The sequence below is a fragment of the Quercus robur genome, chromosome 1 (genome assembly GCF_932294415.1).
Source record: "Quercus robur chromosome 1, dhQueRobu3.1, whole genome shotgun sequence".
Classification (NCBI taxonomy): Eukaryota; Viridiplantae; Streptophyta; class Magnoliopsida; order Fagales; family Fagaceae; genus Quercus; species Quercus robur.
The window spans coordinates 20184733-20209264 of NC_065534.1; the positions used below are offsets into that span (position 1 = coordinate 20184733).

The 24532-nt window shown below is 34.2% G+C and overlaps 3 protein-coding genes across 4 annotated transcripts; 1 reads left to right on the forward strand and 2 right to left on the reverse strand.

Annotated features, from left to right (window-relative positions):
• The first annotated feature begins 203 nt into the window (after positions 1-203).
• LOC126724803 (probable receptor-like protein kinase At1g49730) lies at positions 204-4176 on the forward strand. The gene is made up of 7 exons (XM_050429198.1): positions 204-509; positions 1115-1376; positions 2311-2363; positions 2434-2501; positions 3367-3456; positions 3630-3699; positions 3806-4176. The coding sequence occupies exons 1-7, from the start codon at positions 452-454 to the stop codon at positions 4108-4110; spliced, it is 906 nt and encodes a 301-aa protein (XP_050285155.1). The 5' UTR covers positions 204-451; the 3' UTR covers positions 4111-4176.
• Positions 4177-4607: 431 nt separating this feature from the next.
• LOC126724793 (dnaJ protein homolog) lies at positions 4608-7408 on the reverse strand. Its single transcript, XM_050429187.1, has 6 exons — positions 7102-7408; positions 6250-6415; positions 5976-6117; positions 5590-5866; positions 5276-5474; positions 4608-5180 (listed from the first exon to the last, which is right to left on the reverse strand). The coding sequence occupies exons 1-6, from the start codon at positions 7249-7251 to the stop codon at positions 4861-4863; spliced, it is 1254 nt and encodes a 417-aa protein (XP_050285144.1). The 5' UTR covers positions 7252-7408; the 3' UTR covers positions 4608-4860.
• A 3167-nt stretch (positions 7409-10575) lies between these two features.
• LOC126724812 (uncharacterized) lies at positions 10576-18327 on the reverse strand. 2 transcript variants are annotated; one of them, XM_050429208.1, is made up of 10 exons: positions 18168-18327; positions 13940-14020; positions 13818-13845; positions 13057-13139; positions 12011-12043; positions 11804-11882; positions 11648-11700; positions 11271-11331; positions 11052-11134; positions 10576-10841 (listed from the first exon to the last, which is right to left on the reverse strand). In XM_050429208.1, the coding sequence occupies exons 1-10, from the start codon at positions 18219-18221 to the stop codon at positions 10755-10757; spliced, it is 642 nt and encodes a 213-aa protein (XP_050285165.1). In that variant the 5' UTR covers positions 18222-18327; the 3' UTR covers positions 10576-10754. The 2 variants fall into 2 exon arrangements, with proteins under 2 accessions (XP_050285165.1, XP_050285168.1); XM_050429211.1 differs by lacking the exon at positions 10576-10841 and having other exon boundaries at positions 11052-11163.
• Between the last annotated feature and the right edge of the window lie 6205 nt (positions 18328-24532).

Genomic DNA, 24532 nt, shown 5'->3' on the forward strand with positions numbered 1-24532 from the left:
CCACAATCAAAAACACTTCCCAAAATCTTCTGAACTAATGCACATTCCTTCCAACTCCATGTTTGAATATAAAATAAGTTGCAGTCTACTTTATTAAAATGCAAAGCAATCATTTTATTTAGCCTTGCCCTCCTATGCCAATGGCCAAAGAGAGCTGTGAAAAGAGAGCTGCGAAAGTGTGAAGTGCTGGCCCAATACTATACAAATTCAAAAACGTCTGACACATCTGCCAACCAACTCACAGTACTTTTTGTTATTGCACCAGCACACACTGGATGACCATTTTACCCACTCATGTTTTTCTCTCTCTCTACCTAAGAAAGTAAAAAACAAAAAGAATCTATGATACGTTATAAAAGGAAGGAAAGGCAATGAGAATTTACAGTCTCTATGTTGACTATGGTCTTCTTGGATCACCAAAATCCATTAACAAAAAAAGCAAATTTTGTAGATGGGCATGGACCGTTTGATCCGCAGAGTCCTTGCATTGCTTCGCAGATCTAGTCATGGTACCTCTATTTCACCTCACTGTTCTGCATTTTTCACTGTATACATACTCTGGTTTTTGCTATATATGTATACATATTTAGATCATGTTTGCAATTCTTTGATTTAAGGTTCTGGATTTGGACTTGAATTGACTGAATTCTACATGGGTTTTGCTTAAATATTCATGATGTTAGTTCAATTGTCTAGAAAATACTCTGTTGTGACTTTCATGGGGGAGTTCTATGCTTTCAAGTTTCAAGGTCATTCATTGACTATAATATGTTTATGTCGTTGTTTTAGTGGAATTCAAGCTTGGATTGACTAAATAAGATGATACCCTGTTGTGATTTTCATGGGAGAATTCTATGCTTTCAAGCTCACTCTTCGACTATGAGACGTTATTGTTGTTTCACTGAATTTAAGCTTTTGTGGGATTTGTTGTAATTGTTGATGATGTAAATTGAATGATCTTGAAAATCCTCTGTTGTTGGATCTTAATTTATGAGTATATTAAAATGTAAAGTGTGACAATTATGATTTAATTATCACTTTCTGTTTGATCAGTGGATGTCTATACTGTAAAGGGAAATTGCTTGTGTATAACTTCCTTTACTTCTCATTCCAGGCCCAATATCATTTGTGAGGCACTTTTCATACAAGGATATAAAGAAGGGGACAGATGATTTTCAGAGGATCATATATAGCAATTCTCATGGAACTGCTTATAAGGCCAAACTCCAAGATGGTGGGGTTGCTTTGGTAAAAGAAGTAGGAGCTTTTGATCAAGAAAATGATGTCTTCTACAGAGAAGTGCAACTCCTGGGCCGCTTGCATCACCGTCACCTTCTTCCACTCAGAGGGTTTTGCACAGGACATAAGACTAAGAGGTTTGATGCCTAGCTTTTCTTTTAAAATCTATATGGATTGAACAACATAAGACTAAGAGGTTTGATGCCTAGCTTTTCTTTTAAAATCTATATGGATTGAACAAGATGTCTCACTAATTAAAAGGGATAGGTATAACTTGGCTACAAAGGCTGTTGGCAACTTTAGGGCATAGGTAGGTTATTTAACTAGTCTCTGATATATCCCTCTCCATCTCATAAGCTATAGAGGCCTTTAGTGTACCTAAGAAAAGAAAAGATGTATACTCTCTCCAACAACAAAATGAAGACAAGTAAAATTACATTTTTGGCAACCCTAATGATAAACCCACCCTGGATACCTATTCCAGAGCTAAGTAGTACATAATTTTCTCTTGAACTACATCTGGAGAGATTATGTTTTCCATTATTAATGAGGTTATGTATATAAGGAATTATATCACAGACTATAAATGCGGTTGTGTATATAAGGAATTATATCACAGATACAGACAAGCTAGTGCATCACATAAGTTTCTCTAATGTCAGTGAGCACGCGCGCACACACACATTTATAGGGTTTTTTTTTTTTTTTTTTTAATTAATCTATAATGAAAGTTGTAATTATTCCCGGGAATGATATGAATCATATGATATAACTAAACATAGGAATGTTACATTCCTAGAAATTTAACAGGTTTGTAACTAAGAAACCAAATGCTGGAGAGCTATACGTATCAAGGAATATGGATTTAGGAATGCAACTCTTATGACACAGACATGCACAAACAGCCACCCATTATGAGCGCAAGCAAATTATGATTGCAGCATTTGAAATGTTCTGTTTACTTATGTATCTCCTAGAATATGCATAGATTAGAATATGCATTATTTTGCTTTCTTTTTTCACTTTGAAGATTAATTATTAACTTCTGCATGTTCCTATTACTCTTTTTAGGCTGCTAGTTTTCGACAACATAGAAAATGGAAGCTTGAAGGAGCATCTTAGTGGTAATTTTTGGAGCAAAACTTGTCTGTTTTTGCAAAATCTAATTTTGTTCTAATGATTTGCCCCTGGCAGATCCTCTTAAGACTCCCTTGAGTTGGAGGACAAGACTACAAATAGCCATTGGTGTTGCCTCTGCATTGGTAAGTTTGTGTGTTTATTTTATCTTGTTGGATGGCAAACTCATAAATGCCACATAATGTTATCCCCTTGGAACATTTTGAAAAACAAGATAAATTCTGACAAATACATAAAGGAAAGATGCCAGGAATTTAATCTAGAAGCAAAGAACATGAGAAGGAATATTATCATTATATACGATAGAGCATTCTGAAAATAACTTCTGAAGGAAGTTAAAGTGTATGTGTGTGTGCTTATTACAGAACATACTTGTCAACTCAAGCTCAAAAGCTAATAAAGACTTTAAGCTGAAATTATCCATTCTTAGCTTTCCATAGAAGGCAATGCCAAATCACAAGGCACTATCTGCAAATAGTAAAATTGAGATAGAGCTTTCAACCAACTTTAAGGATTTTCTAAACCTTTTTCTGTGCTCTTCCTATGGGGTTTAGGATTTTGAGTGAGATAGACACAGGTATCAAGGCAGTTTATTTTTCATTAAGTATCTGAAATTTCGATGAGAAGCATTTGATATTATATCTACGTAACAAGTCAATCATTGAACCTGACAATGGCCACTTGGTGAAATATAAAAATTGTGCCAACTGTTGATTCTTTACCTGCCAATAGATTAGTAACAACTGAATCCTACTCTGCATCTGCCATAGGTTAATCCTTTGAAATATATAGTATCTTATGGTTAGCATGTGACTCTGATTTCTTTCGTCTCAATCAATCCAAGTGGCAACTTAGGATTGGAATTTCCATATTATTTAGTCTTTCAAGTGAGGCAACCAGCATGGTATTTGAGTCATCTCAAGTATAGAAAATTATGCATAGCGTAAAAGTTTTGCTCCGTAATTAAGTTATGCTGATTTTCTTATGCAGGAATATTTGCTTCTGTTCGCTGACCCCCCGATGTATCATGTCTCCATCAGCTCAAGTAATATCATTTTAGATGATCAATTTACAGCAAAAGTAAGGATATATATAATACATATTCTTTTATTTATTTTCAAGAAACTTTTAAGTATTTGGTGCTCAAAAATTATTCAAATTTTGAAGATTTGAGTCAAGTAGATGGGACAATTCACTGTGCTTAAACTTGTGCAGACATTATTCGAAGATAATATTTCCTTTGCTTGCTACAGGTAGCTGATGTTGGCCTTTTTACTTCTGTTGGAAATCACATCACAGCTCCTCATGCCTCATGTTCAGAAGGTCATTTCTTTTACTATAACCCTTGCAACTAAATGGTAAATACCACACCTGTTTTCAGCAATTGTAAATTGTGATCTTATCAGTATATTTTTATCTTTTATTGCAGAGTGTATGGTTCAGGAACACGGTAACATTATACTCCAGCTAGGGGTGCTGATTCTGGAGCTTATTACTGGTCAGTGTTCAGAGAAGGGAGGTGCTGATCTAATCCAATGGATCCAAGAATCTCGCTTTGCAAGCTCCATGCATAAGATGATAGACCCCGATCTAGGAAATAATTATGATTCTAGGGAGCTCAAAAATCTTCTATCTGTAGCAAAATTATGTATTAAATCTGGGGATAAGCCAAAATTTTCTATTCCACAGATAATTCATTATCTCCAGAAAAAGGTAGATATTCCATGTGACTAGTACATTCACTCTCCAGTGTAACTTCATAGGAAATTTTCATATATATTAAATTAATTGATTCATGAAGGTTTTTGGTATAAGACAGCAAGGTTCAATCTGTAGTGAAAGCCCATCCCAGATGTTTCTTTCTTTGCAATATGAACAGAAAATATTATTAGATAAGCATGTATGGCCATTAATGTGGCAGTTTTCTTTTCTTTTTTTTTGATTAGTCAATGTGGCAGTATTTAATTCTTAACCCATTTAAATAACGTGGCTTAAGAGTTGACATTACGAATTGGCTAAGACACTAATAATGCCCTGATTCAATCAGAATGTCTCATACATGAGATACATGAAATAGTTGTTAGTAAACGAAACCCTAGCTGCCATACCAACGTTACTAGCATTAAAGCTCCTTCAAGATTTCAAAGGGTTGGTTAAGTGTCATATGGCAGTTCAAATCAATCATTATTCAGAGCATTATCGAGGGGCATATCCACACAAAGAAAAGAACATGATTTATAAGAGGAGAGTAATATTATTGAAAAGTTTGAGATTTCAAGGTTTAGATATTAATGAAACTGCTTCAAAAGTGGTCTAACTCTCCGGATCATTGGAAAAACTAGCAAAGACCACACACTAATTAATAATAACACAAAGTATGTCCCGCAACCAAACGTTCCTTACTTCCCAATCTCCACCTCCACTACACTTCCCAGTTCTAGGTGTGCACCTATATTTCTAGTTCCCCCAACCAATAAAGGATCATCACTGCTGGGCACATTGCACCCTCTGTGCGCCACCATGCATATCTTCATCTTCGTCGTATGCCTCAGCCTGGGCATGCTGCTTCCTTCTCATCTCATCTTCAATGTTGACATCATGTAGTGTGGTCTCCTCACACTCATCCAGCTCCATGTCTGTCAGCTGGGTCGACGATTTTGGTGGCAAAACAGCTTCCAGTGCTGTAACCTGCTCAGGGCTCAGAGAATCAGGGAATTCCACAGTGAAATGAATGTACAGCTTCCCTTTCATGAATGGCCTCTGGTACATTGGCATCCCTTCATCATTTATTGCCTTGAATGAGTCTGCATGTTTTGAAGCACCAGAGAATTGACAAAGTTAATGATCAAAACAATAATCAACCCAAAATCACAAATTGTAAAAGTTGTCTTTTACTTACCAGGCTTGACAACTTCCCCAGGGTGTGTTTTAATAAGAAGCGGTCTGCCATCCAAGTGGGTCAATACAAACTGGAAGCCGCAAAGAGCTTCAGTCAGGGATAAGGTGTGCTCCACAAAAAGGTCATCACCCTTTCTCTTGAACTTTGGATGTTCCTTTTGTTGAAGGACAAAGACTATATCCCCAGTGACAGTATCAGGCTACAAAACACAACCACCAAACAATTAATACCCTACCCAAAGCAAAGTCAAATTAATCAATGACTATAAACAAACTAAATTAATCAATGACCAAAAGCTAACTATGATAGCATACCGCTTCATCTGCTTCACCGGGGAATGTGATCTTCTGCCCATTCTGCATGCCCTTCTCCACAATGACTTCCAAAACCTTCTTTTCCTGTACAACCTTCTCCCCTTTGCATTGTGGGCAGCGGTCTTTGTCACTGATAGTCTCTCCAGTACCCTTGCACTCATTGCAAGCATGCTGCATTTGCTGAATCATAGAGGGGCCAAGGTGCCTAATTGAGACCTTCATACCAGTTCCTTGACAGCCAGCACACTTCATTGAAGCTCCTGACTTTGACCCTTTGCTGTAATGGAACAAAAACATTAACCACCCACATTTGCATAGACCATTACACTACACTAAACACGTAAAATTATGTGAAGACTAATAAAATAAAGTACCAAAACACTCACCCATTGCACTTTGAACAGATCACATTTCGAGAAAGTGAAAGCTTCTTGGCTGTTCCAAGGTAAAGGTCCTCCAAAGTAACCTTCAATGGGTGGACCACATCTTCTCCACGTCGCTGCCTTCGTCCTCTGCTGCTACCACCACCTATTCATGCCATCCACAAGACATTAAAATCACCACATGACTCTTCACATGATTCAAACCAACTGTTGTGTCATATCAATCACATGAGCCTTCCAAAATATACAAGTCAAATAGTTGATTAATAATTCTCACCTCCAAATGGACTCCCACCGAAGAAAGACGAGAAGATATCAAATGGGTCATGGCCACCGCCACCACCGCCCATTCCCTCCTTAAGTGCATCTTCACCATATTGGTCATAGATCTCACGTTTCTCAGGGTCGCTCAGTACCTCATACGCCTGGGCAAGCTCTTTGAACTGCAGCAAAATCATACGAATCAGACTTCTATTCTGATCCAAGCTACAATCAACATAAACTTGAAACAAACAGCAAGTTTTATATTATTCTTTTCAGTTCTACACGCAATCCATTCTTTGTGAACCCACTACCTTATCCCTCCTCCACAGTATTCTTAAGTACGAGAAAACGGACTTCAACATTACCCTCTATCTTATTCACATAAGAGTGGGTCTCGTTAATTAAATTCACGCGAAAACCCGGGATTTATAGAACTAAGTCAATGAATTCAGTTGCAATGTTACATAAAACACAGACATTCACCTTTGTGTTGCCACACACAGACAAATCAACAGCATAAGCGGTTGATAACGCCACACAGGTCACAAACAACAAACACCATAACCTTAATATATGGGTTGAGCTACAAATCACTTGGGAACCAAACACCATAACCTTAATATATTTTGATAATTCAATAGATGCGTTGAGCTACCAAGCTCTTGACTTGACTTGACTTGACTTGAGCATACGAATTTGGCAAACATAAAATGGCCGAGAAACTCAGCGACAACAATTTCAAACATTCAAAAAAAAAACCTAAAAATCCAACAAAAACCGCGATGATTCCTAACAATCCCACATATAAATAAATAAATTTAGGGGAAAAAAGAAAGAAACTTTAAAAATCAAAAATTAGGGTTACCTTCTCAGGATCGCCACCCTTGTCAGGATGGTTCTTGATGGCGGCTTTCTTGTAAGCCTTTTTGAGATCGTCCTGGGAAGCGTTCTTCGACACTCCCAATATCTCGTAGTACCGAGTGTTATCGCTCTTCTTCGGTGCTCTCCCAAACATCTCGTTAATAAAATTATTTTCCGATCAAACAAACACAATCTAAGCTAGAGAATTCGATTCCAAACCTTTGTGAAAAAGGAAAAGTCTGGAGACTCTGAAACTAGAAGAACCAAACTAATAAGGATCAAGGAGGGTTCTCTGTATATATATAGAGATAGAGAGAGAGAAAGAGAGGTAAAAACCAAATTTTAATTTTGATTTCAGTTTTGGGGTCGGTAATTAAAGAATGGACGGTTGAGATTGGTTTGAGGGGGTATTACTGGAATGTTTAGGAAGGGTCTAGAATTTGTGGACTCTGTTGCAACGTGGACCGTTGGATACCTTGCTTTGATGATGGTTCCACGATTTTGTTCTCGATCCTTCTGTGAAACTCCCCCAACCCCTCACTTTCCCGTTTTTTCCAACTCCGACTAGGCTTGTGCAACTTCCTCGTTAAGGTTTTTTATTTTTTTATTTATTTTTTAAATTTCCTTTCTATTATTGGATTGACCTATTGTTGACTTGTGAATTTGTTTGGAACTTTTAAATTTGTACATATATAAAAATGGAAAGTTACAAAAAAAAAAATTTTGGGTAAAGTTGAAATAGATTTCGTTAAAGAAGATTTTGCCTAAATTAGATTGAAATACATTTTAGATGTTTAATGACACTTCTTCTATCTAGGGTAATAACTTAGTTTGTAAATAAGCTCATAAGATATATTTGTATAAATTTAGATGTTTAGTGATTACAAAAAGGCGCCTTTTTGTGGAGAGACGGACCTCTCTCTTAGAAGGTATTGTCCACTTTGAGTGATCACATGAGTGGTACACCTCACATGTGAGCTCATGATTATATGCTGCAGGTGGGAGGCATATTTTTCTGATGTCAGATTTAGCAAATCTGTAAGGGTCATCACCCAAAGTGAACAATACCTTCTAAGGGAGAGGTTCGTCCCTCCACATGAGCCATCTCGTTCTTCTTCGTATTTTGTCCTTATCCATTTGGATAACTTGTGGTCTTATCAAGCTCTTTTTTCTTGGTTTTTCATCATGAATGAAGACCTTCGGGGTTTTTCTCACTATTTAGGCTTGTCCTTTTGCATTAAATGTGATGGTGCCAAGCAGATGACCTTCATTAATGTGGAAGTTGTTATGGAATCATCAAGAAATTTTAGAAAGCTACCTCGGAGAAGTTTATCTTTTATGGGATGTACCTTGGTAGCTTGGACATGCCCCAAACATGACCTTGGTGTGTGACCTAGAGGGGTATTAGGTCTGACCAATGATACGAGGTTTTGTGTTCATTATCAAAATGGGTTAGTCAATGCTTGATTTATCTCCATCCTTTGGGCCAATACTTAAATTGGGCACATTACTTATCCTGTTATAATAAGGCCCAATATTTGCCCCACTAATATATGATAATAAAATCATCCATGTTATACAATAATTTTATATATGAAAATGGAAGTTTGCTAGAATATTAAAAATATGATTATTTTTTAATATAAATAATAATAATAAAATACTAATTAGGGGTGTTCACCAAACCGTTCAAACCATAAGACCACATCCAAATCGACCAAAATCGCCCACAAAATAAAGTGACCACACTGCATTGTAAGTGGCAATGAACCGCACACACCGCACTATACTCATTATATTTTATTTTAGATTAAATATATATTACTAATTTAATATTATATAAAATAGGTGACCAACCTAGCATTAGTGTGTTCCAATTTCATATTAAAAACAACTTTTTGGTTGAATACAAAATCAAAAGTTCAAAACTTCATTCATTTCTCTATCTCACACTCTCACTCTTGTCTCCCGATACCCTTTCACTCTCAGAAAATCATGACTAGCAGTGTACATGGTACATTATTATGGACCTTATGATTGTTGCTTGTTAAGCATTTTTACGTGTTATATTTGTTTAACATGTATAATTGTGTATAGCTTACGGTCATGTATTATTATTATTTTTTTATATATTTTTGGTACTTTTAGTATATTGTCAATCTATTATGGATTTTGTTTTTGTCATGTATATATTTGTGTTATTTTTTTTGTCATGTGTGTATTTGTGTTACTTTTTTTTGTTACGCTTGTTGTGTGTGTGTATACATATATATATATAATATATATATATATATATATATATATTAAACTTACTATCATATTGTCATGATTATAAATAGTAATTAGTAACTAGCTATGACATATTGAAAAATATATCAACCCTAAACTGACCAAACCATACCTTGTACACTGTACAGCACATATGATTATAAAATTGAGGTGCGGTGCAATACGGTTACGGTTTGGCCAAATCGTACCACAAAGTACTGCACTATAAATGACTCAAAACCGCATCACAAACACTCCTTTAACAGACAATAAAGGGTGAGTTTGGGTTCAAATTTTAAATAATTTAAATATGATAAGGTTGGTGTTTTAAATACTGTGTACCTCAACGGGTGAACCCAATTGAATTAGTGTACATTTAAATTATTAAATTACTCATGATTAGTTTTAGTCTTTACCTTTTCTTGATGGGCGTAAGTGTTGAAAACTTGAAATGCAACAATGCATGCTTTTAGTTAGCCTACTAAACGGACGAGAACCTGTTTTACACGAAATTTTACTTTGCTGGACAAGAAGTTTTTGTTGGTTGTAGGTTGTGTTTGGATAAATAGTTGCAAAAAGGTATTTATGTAACTATGTTTAAAATGAACCTTTGTCAAAAAGGTATGAGAAGTTGCTGTTGCAAAACAGAATTTTAAGTCTTAAAAACACTCTTTTTAGGTTCTCAAAATGCATGTTTGGCATGATGTGACTATGTGGGTGTTTTTGTTTCGCCCTAGACTAAATGAGTGTTTGGATAGCGTGTTTGCGCGTCTAAGTTTCTCTCTTTCTGCGTTTTTCTCTTCTTCTTTTTTTTCCCAGCCGTAGTTGTTGACCAAGTCTTCCATGAACAGTACATCCATACACTGTTTATGGACCCACAAACTTCACTTTTCACTTACTTTTTCATTAAAAATTGATCTTACGGCACTATTCACACATTTAAAAATTATTTTGTTACAGTGTTTTCAGTTTCAGCAAAATAAGTTCTATCTAAACGGACCCTAAGGCTATTATGCCAAAACATCAACAATTTCATTTCATTTGAAACGCATGTCTTCAAACAGAATAATGTCTACGCAGCTCACAGAACGGTTCACAGTTCATGTTTTCCATTTTGCTTTTAAAACTTTTATTTCCTGAAACCAAGCCACATTACTGCCTTTGGCATTGGCCCAAGCTTCAACCATTAGAAAATAAGAAGAACAAACAGTTAAGTGTTAACATAGAACTTCTCAAATGCAATATAATTTTTTTTTTTTTTTTAACAATTTCTAAAAGGTCAAGGTACCTAAATTAAGCTGTTCCATACAGAACTGTCACAAGTACAATGCTACAAAGATTACATGGCCAAAGCTCACTCCAAATATGGGATTGAATGATGAAACATGATCACTTCTTGGATGAAGTGAAACCCCCAAATCCCATCATTGCCGCAACATCAGGATCAATTTCAGTTTCCTCTTCTGCCACCTCTTTCTGAACACAGAAAATATCAGGAAACATGACTGTTAAACATACTCTCCTTAAACGTATAAAATATAACATGTTCTTGAATTACATAGCATTAGCCTGAGAAATTAATATCTAGAGATGGGCAAAAACAGCATACACCTTTTTTTCCAACAATCTTGTGGCTCACTGCTCACATATACAGTATTAAGCAAACCATGGTAGTACAGTGCTCACCTTCTTCTCTTTTTTCTTTTCTCGACGTTGGCGCTTCCGTTCCTCCTCTTCTTCTTGCTGCTTTAATATCCGCTCATCAAGATCTGGGAGAGAGAGAGAGATCAATTTTCCACTGCCAACCATAGATTACCAACCAGTTACATAAACCTCTACTGAAAGACACGCACACACACAAACACCCCAAAAATAAAAAATTTCCATCTCCTTCAAATTCTTTACCTTGCTCTGTGAAGCTTCCGGGAACTCTCCGCTTCTTAAGAACTTCGAATCGCTGTTTGACCTGTAGACCATAAAGTTGCAGCTCAAATACACCGTAATAAGATAAATATGTACTTATTATGAAATGGTTCAAGCCAGAAAATTAGTTTTATCTTTAAATGAATAGTGGTGATCTTCTCTTCAACATCTCTGGAAGGTGGGATTTTTAGCATCCATGTTACATATATTACATGGTTTACTTCTATATATCTACACATATATAGAGCCTGAGCTTGAGAGTTTCGCTAAGTAAAGGTTGCATCCTTTTTCACACATTCAATTATGCCTGTTTATTAAACTTTCATTCATCATAATTAAAATTACTTGCCAAAATGTACCTGGTCAACAGATGCCCGTTCTACCCGCATAGACATACCCAACGCTCTTTGATCTATGTGACAAGATAAAAAGAGCCATTAGAAGAGTGATCAAACTAAGAAAACTCTTCATTAAAAGAATTGATGAAACAATATTGTATACAGATAACCACATACGTTTCTTTCCATTGATATGATCCAAGTAATTTGCAGAATCCTTCACTACACACTTACAAACTGAACAGTAATATCCAGCCTGTAAAATGAACAGAATCAAGAAAACATGGTAAATAAAAATGTTTAATATAAGAGTACTATTAAAGAAGATAGATATCAGCAATAACCATATGATGACATGGGACACATGAGAACATGGTCATGTACCTGCTGACTTAAAGGTGCCACTGGAGTAACAACCTGCAAAATTAAATGACAAAATAAATTCATGTATTAAGTCGAGCAAAGATTTGGTATAAGATATTCCACATACAAGTATAGATGTTTCAAACTGTTAGAACTAACAGGGAAATAAAAAGTTATGCTATATGTGCCAAGAAACTTATCAGGCAGGACAAATCAAAACATATGAAAACACAAAGCAAAATATACCCCACATAATTAGAGCAATAAAATGTAGAAAACCATGACAATTTTATTCCATATATTCACAATCTAGATCATGCCAACCATAACATTCAAAACTCAGCAGATTATATACCAAAGCCAAAATCCATAAAATATATATATACACACACGCGGTTAAGTCCATTACACAAGACCATATCCCAGTCTATAAAATGCTGCATGTCAATATGATTCAGGCCCACAAATATAAAGCTCAATTACCAAAATGGTACTCTAATAGGACATTAATTAATAGTTTCATTTACTCTGAATGGTACATACAGCATTTCCTCATTTTCTGCGTAGTTTATTTGACCTGAAAATCTCAATTATCTTGCTGCAATATTTTCCTAAGGTAAAGTGAATAAGATGTATGAATAGAATTTGTCTCAATTGTTAAATAGATTTACAATTGTTCATTAATGAAAACTAATTATACTTATAAACTAGGTTCAAAGGAAATACATATTTCTACTTCCACAATAAAAATGGAAAGTCCAATTTTGAGATTGTCAACTGTTATAAGCAGGCTTGCTTCAAAGGTGTGATCAATCTATATTGGTGGTGCATTTGTCACTCCATCTTCTAAATCCCCATCCAAAGAGGAAAAAGTTTTAGTGTCATCTTCTTTAAAGTAACATAAAGCAACATAAGACAGTAAGAGAGACCTAGTTCTTTTTGGCTAGAACACCTACTAATTACAATAGTGTCTGAATCTCCTAGTACAACTTACAAGCAAAATGGCCTAAGCACACATCCAAGAAGAAAAATAATTCTAGAAAAGAAACAGAGACAATGCAACACACCTGAGTTTTTCCTAACCGAGATTCAAGGTCCACTTCATAATCCCTATGTTTCAAAGGCTTCCTCTGCACTGGAGGACCTTTTGCTGCAACAAAACCAACCAATCATGTACATTTTCACTCCCATCGATCTACTCTTCAGCAGAGCCAATTCTTTCAACATATAAACAACAAACAATATCAATTCTTCACTGTTATATGCACATGCACACACACAGATTAGAACACCCAATATTAATTCTGCAAACCAATTACCCTAGAATTCAGAGGGTTCAATTAACATGCACACAGAATACAACCACCCAATATTGATTCTTCAAACTGATCAGCCAACAATTCAAAGGGTTCAATTAGAACACACACATGCAAACACCTAATATTAATTCTGTAAACCCATTACTCTACCATTTAGAGAGTTTAACTAGCACACACACACATGCAAGCAGGTAGGCAGGCGCACCCAATATTAATTTTGCAAACCCATTACTCTATGATTAAGAGGGGTTCAATAACACATGTGCGGATGCGCGCACACACACACAAAGTCAACAGCCAGTACTATTTCTGCAAACCCATTACTCTACAATTCAGAGGGTTCAATTTACACACACACACACAGTGTAGAACGCCCAATAGTAATTCTGCCCATTACACTACAACTCTAAGGGTTCAATTAAAACACACACACAGATACTAAAACCAATCAAACCAGAAACAAATACAAATTCAAGCTGAAAAAAGATTATCAAATTAAAATCACTTACATTTGGATTTAGAACGTGACTCTTCCTCCTACAGTTCAACAAAAAGGAACCACAATCAACTAAGAGCAATTAATCACAATGAAAATTTAAAAAATAAAAAATAAATTAATTAATTAAATTACCTGTCTTTCACGCTCTCGAGCTCGTTCCAAATACTCCTCCCGATCAAATTTCCTTCTAAACGTGTTATCAACCCCAACAACCTACACCAAAAATCTCAAACAAAAATTAATTAATTAATAAGCCAGTTAAATTGCTTTATTTTAAAAAAAAAAATTGAATTGATAAAATTAATTAGGGTTACAGAAAGTAGGAACACTGTGATTGTGAATTTATTTGAAAATTGACGAATTTGGTACCAAAAAAACCCCTAATTCTGATTTTGTTTGGAGTCTGAGAAAGTTGAACTGTTGAAGGAAACATAGTGAGTTATGAATAAGCTGTGATCGAAGAATTTTAAACTTAATTAATAAAAAAGGGTTTTAAGATTTATCATGTTAGTGATAAGGTTTATGACGCAAAAAAATAAGGAAGACAACAACAAAAGAGGATGTTTGGTCTAGTGGAATTATTCTCGCTTTGGATGCAACAGGTTGCGAGTTCAATTCTCACAATGCTCCTTTCTATCTATTTGACCAATAGTACCACATTTTAGCCACCCAAGCCTAAAATTAACCCACATCAGTCCATGCAAAGTTATGGGAAAAACTAAAAATACATGATTGCAAAGTTGTGTAAAAATACATTATTGCTATAATAATCGGGTAAATTTACACTAGTACTATTCATTTTATATTTGGTTTTTATACTAACGATGAAAGATGAGAGTAGATGGTGGTTGTTGTGTATGAAGAAAGAAAAACAATTACAAAATAGTATTTTAATAAAATATTGTGTAGAATAGATAATCTAATGTGGACTATTTTGAGGAGTGATTATGTAAAATAAAAAAGTAGGTTCTTATAAAATATAATAAGTCAATTCCTATATATTATAACACATAAGTATTATAGGTGATAGTGATACATAATATAATTTATTACCTAGAAAGCACGGATGTGGCTGGGAGGGTGCCGCACCCGAGTCCGACACGGTAGACCGCGCGTCGAAGCCACGCCTGAGTTTTTTTTTTTTTTTTTTTCGCATTCGCGCTGAACCGGGCTGATTCGGCCAAAATCGGGCCGTATCGGCCATATCCGGTCGTATTGGCCGGCGACCGATACGGCCCAAACAGGTCGGAAACGGCCAAAATTGGCCTTGAAACTCGCCGGAGCAACCAAAATTCTGCCCTTAGATGTGTTTCTTGCCTTCTTCTTTCTTTGTTTTGTGAATCAAGGTATATTAATGTGTTTTTTAAGAATATTTTAATAGTAAAAATATATAGAAAATATAAATAAAAAAAAATTTTAATAATTTTTTAATCGCCGAGTCCCGCCGCACCCGCACCCGCACCCTACTTTTTCAAAAATTGCTGAGTCTTGCACCCGCACCCGCACCCGAGTCCTGAAACGCACCCGTGCTTCATAGTTTATTACACAATATTTCTAAATGCATCGAATGGCAAAAAATGCCCTCCCTGACTTTGCTCCACCCAATTCTACCCACCCCAAAGAGAAATTAGTTATCCATATAATTTAATATTTTCTATATGTCCAATAAAAAAAAAAATATATTTTGTATAAGTAGCCTAATTTTTTTTTTTTTTCACTCTTTCCTTTTACTCTCGATTATCTTTATCCCTTAGGATTAGTAAAAGATAATGAGAAGTGCTACATTTACAACATTTTTCACAAAATGTTCACAATAAATCGTAGATAGTAAGCTGTTACTGGTTCTAATTTGAACCCACCACTAACATTACTCTTTTGCCCACTAGTAATAGCTAGTAACGATCTACCACTTAAGATTTGTTATGAAAGTATTGTGAAAATGTTGTGGACATAACATTTCTCAAAGATAATCAACTTACCCCAAACTCAACATGCCTCACTCTCGTCCCTTGTGAATTTTTTTACCACAAAATGGGAATGTGGAACCCATGAGCGTGTTGATCTTGTCTCGCTGTATTGTCATCCCTATCATCAAAAATCTATCATCTATCTTATATCTTATAAAACAATCTTATGAGATATATCTCTTACAATATGTGTGGATCCTAAATATGTGAGTTCCACATATTGTGAAACGGCTCTAGATAAATTACAAAATGAAGAGCCAAGAAAATGTCATAGGCATTGAACAGAGCTGCAGAAAATTTCTCTTAAAAATCCTATGAATCAGACTTTTATTTTGATCCAAGCTACAACCAACATTAACGTGAAACAAACAGCCAGTTTTTTTTTTTTTTTTTTTGGGGGGGGTAAATTATATATTTAGTCCTTCTTTACACCATATGACAATTTAGTCCCTAATGTTTCATTTGTGTCAGCTTAGTCCCTAATTTTTTTTTATTGTGTCAAAATAATATCTGCAATTAAGTGATGGATGGAAAATGTTGACATGACTAACGGTCAAAATAAAAAATTATTTTTATGCCACATGGGATGCCAAGTGTACTAACATGGATTAAACTAAAAAAAAAAAAAATTATGATTTCAACTTATGAGTGAGAGAGAGAGAGAGAGAGAACAATCTCCAGCTCCACCCAACCATAAACTTCATTAAGTTATGTATATTTGTGTCAAGGTTCAATTCAGAATGAGAAATCAGAATTCAAAAGACCAATTTCAATTTACAAAAACTACTAATACTATCTCCTTCCTCTCAGCTTACCATAACAAACAAAATCCAAATCGTTAATAAAGGAAGAATTCTGCAATTTCAACTTAAGGGCAGTGACGCTAGCAACCACGTGATTAGATCAACAACTTCAATCACAATTTTGACCAGCAACTGCTAACTAAGAAGCATTGATAATAATGATTGGAGATTGTGGGTGAAAACCCAAAGGCAAAGAGAGTGGTGTTGCTGCTATTTGTGTGTGCTATATGCTCATGGTCATGTTTAACTAAATATTAATGCTGTCTGTGTTTGCTATATGCTCGACCAAATGCCTTAAAGAAAAAGAAACACCAACAACATGCTTAGTAGAAGCAGGGAAAGACATGGATGTAAAGCAAGGCAGAGAGTGTTGGGAAGAAGAGGGACTAAGACAGCCATGTTTGGGTAGGCGGTCGCTGTTGGCCTGCTGCTGCTGGAGATTTACACAAAGAAGAGTGTTAATGGAGAAGGATACGGATTCTTAGGTTTCTGTCAGCCATTGGGTGAGGTGGTGTTGACATGGATTTTTAATCATGTCAGTACACTTGGCATCCACGGGGCATAAAAAATAATTTTTAAAATTTTCTATGTTAGCCACATCATTATTTTTCATCCATCACTTAATGGCATAGACTATTTTGCCGCAATACCAAAAAGTTAGGGACTAAACTGACACAAGTGAAACATTAGGGAAATTGACATATGATGTAAAGGTTAGGGATGAAATATGTAGTTTACCCTAATACTTTCTATTGGTATGTAAGTTCCACATGCACTCCATTCTTCTTGAAGCCACAACCTTACCCTCCCTCCATTCTATTCTTAAGTTTTAATTGGGGAGAAAATAGAGTTCAACATTACCCTCCACCTTATTCTTAAGTTGGGGAAAAAATAACGTTTGAGCTAAAACTCATTAGCAGAGACAAAAGAGGAACTTATTTAACGCTCCAAAAGCAATGCTCCCTCCTCTGACATTATAATAGTGGATCTCAATAATTAAATTCATGCGAAAACCCACCACTCATATGAAAGGATGGAACATTATTCCCGGAGTATTTTTTAGAAAAATACCGGGATTTATAGGACCAAGTCGATAACTTCAGTTATTAATGTTACATAAAACACACACATACACCATTGTGTTGCAAAAACAGCATAACCAATTGATAATTCCACACAAGTCACAAACAAACACCATAACCTTAATTTTTTGATAATTCAATAGACGGGTTGTGCTACAAAGCTCTTGGGAAGCAAACACCATAACTTAATTTAAAAAAAGGACGAAGCTCTTGACTTGAGCATACGAATTAGGCAAACATAGATAGCTGAGAAACTCAGTGACAACAATTTCAATATTCAAAAACATCTAAAGCCAACAAAAACCGTGATTCCTATCGATAAAGAACCATAGAATATATCTTACATTTTAACCCAATTTCTAAAACATACTTCAATTCATTCCAAAAACCAATTCTTACACAAACAATAGTATACTCTACAAGACAACCCCAAATATAAATAAAATTGAATTTAAAAATAAAAAAGCAAGTTTATAATCAAACCCGTAGAAAAAGAAATTAGGTTTACCTTCTCAGAATCGCCACCCTTGATAGCGTCTTTCTCCGGTGCTCTCCCAGACATCTTTCTCACCTTTTTTTTTTTTTCCGATCAAACAAACACTTTTTTGAGAAAGAAAGAAGTCTGAAGCTCTGAGCTCTGCTTTTAAATTTTAATTTTAATTTGGGAGTGAACGCGTGGATCGGTCTTAAAGAATGGACGGTTGGGATTGGTTCTAGAATTTGTGATTTTGTGGATTTTTTTTTTTTTTTAATTCCTTTCTACGTTTGGATAAAAGGAAAGGAAAAATAATTTTTTTTTTATTGATAAGAAAAAAAATATTATTAAGTAATAATGACGTGATGGTTAGAGCTTTTACAGTTGATAAATAAGTTTATATTTTTTTCTTTTTTTTGGGTTTGGAAAAGTTGAAATGGATTTTGTAAAGCAGATTCGGCTAAGTTAGCCAAAGTAGGTAAAATTTGCCAAATAGTAGATTTTTAGAAAAAATTTTGCTACATAGCATGTGGATGAAACATTTTACTTTTAGTTAGATTGACTGTTTTTGAAAATCGAGTTTAACAAACTCGAGTTCCAATCCATTTCCTCTTAGATGAAGACTGACATGGACCAAAAAAAAAAATAATAATACATACTAACTAACTAAAATGTTTTCTCCACATACTTTTTTGCTAATATTTTTCCAAAAAGATGCTTTTCTGCAAATTTTTCTAGCCGAAGTACATTCTCGATATCTAATGACACTTCTTTTATCCATATTAATAACCTAGTTTGTAAATAAGTTCATAAAATATACTAGTATACATTTATAAATAAATTTATAAAATTTTAGTTTATTATTTAAAATTTTTTTAATAATGTAAATAGAAAATTTTGTAATAAAGATTATGTATAATGTAAATAATACAATATTGGTGAATTTAATTTTTATAAATTTAGAAATGGAAATCATGCATACACTCAAAAGTCAAAACTGATCAGCCATTAGTTGCTTATCCATTATGGAAACTCACTATCCACTGGATATCCAAAAAAAATAAAAATAAAAATCATAGTCTCCTTGGTCGTGGTTCTTACAATTGCATGTGCTTTTTTGATTGCTATAGAATGTGACTAAGTGAATGGATTCTTTTTTCCTCATTGTGTGAGTGCTTTAGGTCATTATCAATACCCAATATATTCGTATGTGTTGTGACATTTTTGTTGGAAAAGTAAGTAAATTTTATTCAAATATAAAAAGACACCAAACAATTTACGAGATATAGTGCCCGTTTGGATTCGAATGAATCCAGCGTCTGCGTTTTCTGATTTTTTTTTTTTTTTTTTTTTTTTTTGTATAGCCGCATAATATGACCAAGTCAACTGTGAACAGTGCACGGATGTACTGTTCACGGACCCACACATTCCACTTTTCAGCAACTTTTTTATTAAAAATGAGTCCCATAATATTATTCACACATTTAAAAATTATTTTGCTACAGTGTTTTCAGTTTCAGCAAAAATAAACTCAATCCAAACGGACCCATAAACTATGGACGCACCATTAAAATTATTGAATAGGAAAATTACAACTATCAATGAAGGAATATAATAAGAGTTTTTTTTAAAACAGCTTATTTAACTAAAACTAAAACCTTTTTACTGAAAATATTGTAAATAAAGTTAAAAGATAACTGAAATAGTGCAATGAGATCCATGAATAATATTAAAAAGTGCAATAAAACTCATGAATAGTAGCAAAAATAAAACTAAATAGAAAAAAAAAATGACTTTTTAAGCCAAAACACAACCTAAAATTAGTAGGGGCTAGCATGAATATAAAATGATTAAGATCAAGAGGGATTGGAGGTGTTAAATTCGATGTGACTAAAGGGTTTAAATTAATGAATATAATCAATATATATGAGATGAGAGGATTTGAACCTTGGAAACATCATTTTCAAGGTGCCAATTGAGTTAAAGTCTAAAAAGCTCTTGGCAAAAAATGCATCTATGTTTAGTTATATAATCAGTATGTTTGTGAGGAGCAGTTCATCCAAAAAAAAAGTATGTTTGTGAGGAGCAATATAAGACAATTTAATATTTACAAACATCTTGTTTGGTTTTTTTAGTTTGAATAACAAAAATGTAACGTAGCATGTTATTCCAATTGTTACCTTCCCATGCACTAAGTACAAGGGGGGGTACTTTCTCAAAAAAAAAAAAAAGTACAAGGGGGTTCTAAGGAAGGCTTGGCTTAGCAATAAGGAGAGTAGTGAATTCTAATATTTTGTTTATAACAAATAAAAATATGAGAAAAGGAAGAAAATGTAGGCAAATAAAGCAATTACTTTTCCAGTCACTCCTATCCAACATATCTCTATAAATATTTTTAAATATTTTTTTTTATGAAGTTTCAACTTACAACGTCCACTCTTAGTGATAATTCTTTATCATCAAACCAAGACACTAATTTATTAACGGTAACAAAACAAGTTAAATTAATTTAATAAAAACTTTTTTCTAAGAAAAAATTTAATACAAGTCTACTTACATTTTTTGCGAAATTACATTATTGGTCCCTGAAGTTTACCTTGCAAGCACAATTGGTCCCTTGAGTTTTAAAAATAAGTAATATTAATCCTTATGTTAACTATTGTTAATGATGTTACTTATGTGGCTAAAAAAATAATGACTTGTAATTTTTTTTAATGATATGTCATTTTTTAATTAAAAAATTAAAAAAATTAATTTACCCATCATAACCTATTAATACCATTAATAATACTGAAGTACTATCTTTTCTTTTTGACCGGTAAGCAGAGGGTAATAACCAATTAAAATTGAAATTCAAAATAAACCCAAAAAAAAAAAAAACTCACTCTTTCTCTCAGTGACGGCCATGGCTTCCATGGTCTTCCTTTGGCTCATTGCTCACCTTGTTCCATTACCTTCCTTTCAGTCACATATAAGCAAATATACAGTCCACATGAGACACCAAGATAAGCCTTCTTATGCCACCCACCATGACTAGTACTCCTCTCAATTCCAATCTGATTCTTCTCTTCTTTGCACTTACACCATCACTTACCATGACTTTGCCGCTCACTCGACTCAGACCAAGCCGACTCACACACCACTCGAACTCACAACTTCTTAGACCTCAACACTGAGTCCGACAACCACAACACCCAAGTCCTCAACGAAGCCTCAAACGACATCATAATTGGAGTTTTTGACACTGATGTGTGGCCCGAATCGAAAAGCTTCAACAATTCCGGTTTAACCAAGATTTCCACCTAGTGGTAAGGCCAGTGTGAGTTTGGACCCAATTTCAAACCCACTCTGTAGCAAAAAAACTCATTGCAGCATGAAGTTTCTCCAAAGGTTATCGCATGGCCTCCTGATGCAAACCTTAATAGACACGCTTTGAGACCCAACAAAAATATTGGAATATGTTGCGAACCTCAATCGATAAGCTTTAAGACCCAACAAAAATATTGAAATACTTGTCCAAGAAAGCTAAAATTCAGATTTTGATAGAAAACCCTGACCCAACGTTTATAAGTGAAACGCGAACCAAAGGTATAAGTAACACCTTGACCCAATGATTATAATTGAATAACGAACCAAAGGTATAAAGTTTGAACGCCACAAAAAAGAATCCTTGATAAGTTCACAGTTCTTGAAGAACCAAAAGAAGAGCAAAACTTCACATTTTCTGATTTTTATTCAATGATATATCTATTACAATGAGTGCATGCTACTTATAAGGCATGACTGAAAAATAGAAAATATGAAAAACGTAGTAAATAATAAAACCCTAAATAAAAGTTGATTTGGTCTGAAATTAGCATATCCAAAATAGGAAAATAGCTAAAAAACGTTCTAAATAATAAAAACCTAAAATTAAGGTAGATTTGGTTTAAAATAATAAATTCCAAAATAGGAAAAATGGCTATTAACTAATATGGGGCTGGGAAGTCAATCAGCCATTAATCCACGCCATAAATCACGTCCAATCAAAGCAGATCAGCCCTCAATAGTTTGGATTAAATTTATCACACCTTCATCTTCCTTTGGGCTAAGCTTGGAATGTCCTGCATTAGAATCAGCCCAAATCTCTTGAATCAACCCATTAAGTGCTTCTTTGATCTTCTTGGATCTTGCTTTAGTAATAGGCCCAACTGGAACATGCAATGGATCCTTGAATGCTTTGTAATTCTCATCACCTCCAGTGGAGGAGAGGGAGAGAATCACATGAGAAAGAGAGTGAGTTCATCGGAGATTTTGGATTTTATATTTTAATTTGGCATTACCCCATTATTTACCGGTCAATTATTTTGGTATTAATAAGTTATTATGTGTAAAATAATTTTTATAATTTTTTTATTGAAAAATGAGACATCATTAAAAAAAAAAAAAAAGATAAACGATTATTTCATTAGCCACGTAAGGAACAACATTAATAATAGTTAACAGAATAATTAATAATGCTCATTTTTAAAACTGGAGAGACTAATAGTGCTCACTTGAAACTTAAGGGACCGACTGTATTCGCAAGGTAAACTTAAGGGACTAATAGTATAATTTCGCCCACAATTTTTTTTTTAGAATCCCATTTGTACTAAACACTAACTTTGCAAAGTTTCAAAAATTATATAATGTGATGTTCATAGGTGTCAAAAAGCTGCCTAAAAAATTAACAAAAAAGTTATGCCAAACATTGACACATTATAATACATAAATAGTATGATTTTAATGTCAGGATACACACACATATGTTATTACAATTATTTATTATAATTAATTATCCACACTGGCAATTTGGCATTGGCAGAGACGTCCCTAACAGCATTCCCATCAAACATCTTAAAATTTTTAGCATTTAACATCTAAAAAATCAATTTTATAACATATAAGAGCATTCTTATTAAACATGTCAAAAAATATAGCATTTAACATCTCAAAACACTACTTTATTTATTTTAACACTCCATTTTATAATACATCCAACATAAAAATAAAAAAAATAAAAAATAAAAATTACCACTTCGTTAAAATATTATTTATTTTAATAAAGTGAGAGAGAGAGAAAGTAGTGGAGAGAGGCACAACGCAAGAGAGAGAGAGAGAGAGAGAGAGAGAAAGAGAGGGAGAGAGAGAAGAAAAATAAAAAGAAAAATCTAGCAATTTGTTACAGTAAGATATCAAAGATAACACTCCATTGTAGCAAAGATGTCAAAAATTTTAAGAATAGCATGCTCGATGTGGATGATATTTTAAGGGGGTAAGAGCTAAAATTATGATTTAGGATTTTTCACATCTTTAATGTGAATGCTCTAACATATCATTTTATAATATACCTTACATCAAAATTTCTATTTTTTTAACACTTCATTTAAATATTATTTCTTTATCATTTTTTATTCATCCTCTCTCTCTCCTGTGTCTCTCTCTTTCTCAATCCAACTATTCTCAGCGCTGCCGACCACCACATCCGCCCACCATTGCTGCCACCAGCCACTAGCCAAATCCACTGCAACTACAAACAACAGCAACCAAAAAAAAAAAAAAACAAAAAAACTCCACATCCACTAGCTAGATCCATCGCAACCACATCCTAGACCCCATTCTATGACCCAAACCCGATCAACCCGCCCATAACCTCCACCACAAGTTTCACAATCCACAACCCACAAACACTACAAATCACAAACCCACCTCATAAATCACATACCCATAGTGGTAGATTGGGAGAGACGAAATATTTGGCAGAGAGAGAGAGAGAGAAAACTAGATGAGATCCATCTTGGAACCAAAACGATGAGACAATGCCCATCTCAGAATGAGAGACAGAGAAAGAGTCCAGTGAACCAAAAGAAGAAAAGAGAGAAGTCAAGCTCTGGAAGAAAAAAGAAAAAATACAGAGAAAATAGTGTGAGAGAGAGAAATGATATTTTAATGGAAATGTTAATAAAATATTATTATTTTTTATAAGATTTGAGCTACAGCAGGTTGTCATCTTTGACAATATACTATAGCTAAGTTGTTAAAAATTTTACATATACCACTCTTGATGTAGCGTTTGTTTTGTGATTTCAAGTGCTAAAAATAGCATTTAGCATTTATACGACGATGGATGAGAATGCTCTAAATGAAGGTAAATTAGGGTTTATATAATTTTTTTTTTTGATACAAGATAGAATTTATACTATAACCTAACGTATATGTTTGTAAATCTCTTATCTAGAGACTTGTATCCTAACCCTTACCTCCACACCCTATAATCATTTATATAGTATATTTATGATGTGATCACAGTACAAAAGGTGCACAGTCGTTATATAAGTTAAAATAAAAAATAAAAAATCTGGGGAGACTCAAGACTCAGA

Coding starts and splice junctions, on each gene's coding strand:
- LOC126724793 (XM_050429187.1), bottom strand. CDS start 7,251: ATGTTTGGGAGAGCACCGAAGAAGAGCGATAACACTCGGTACTACGAG. Junction 6,118..6,249: donor CGGTGGGAGTCCATTTGGAG/GTGAGAATTATT, acceptor TGGCATGAATAG/GTGGTGGTAGCAGCAGAGGA. Junction 5,475..5,589: donor CCGGTGAAGCAGATGAAGCG/GTATGCTATCAT, acceptor TGTGTTTTGTAG/CCTGATACTGTCACTGGGGA.
- LOC126724803 (XM_050429198.1), top strand. CDS start 452: ATGGGCATGGACCGTTTGATCCGCAGAGTCCTTGCATTGCTTCGCAGA. Junction 1,377..2,310: donor ACAGGACATAAGACTAAGAG/GTTTGATGCCTA, acceptor TACTCTTTTTAG/GCTGCTAGTTTTCGACAACA. Junction 3,457..3,629: donor ATGATCAATTTACAGCAAAA/GTAAGGATATAT, acceptor TGCTTGCTACAG/GTAGCTGATGTTGGCCTTTT.
- LOC126724812 (XM_050429208.1), bottom strand. CDS start 18,221: ATGTCTGGGAGAGCACCGGAGAAAGACGCTATCAAGGGTGGCGATTCT. Junction 13,846..13,939: donor CTCGAGAGCGTGAAAGACAG/GTAATTTAATTA, acceptor GTTGAACTGTAG/GAGGAAGAGTCACGTTCTAA. Junction 11,701..11,803: donor TCATATCAATGGAAAGAAAC/GTATGTGGTTAT, acceptor CTTGTCACATAG/ATCAAAGAGCGTTGGGTATG.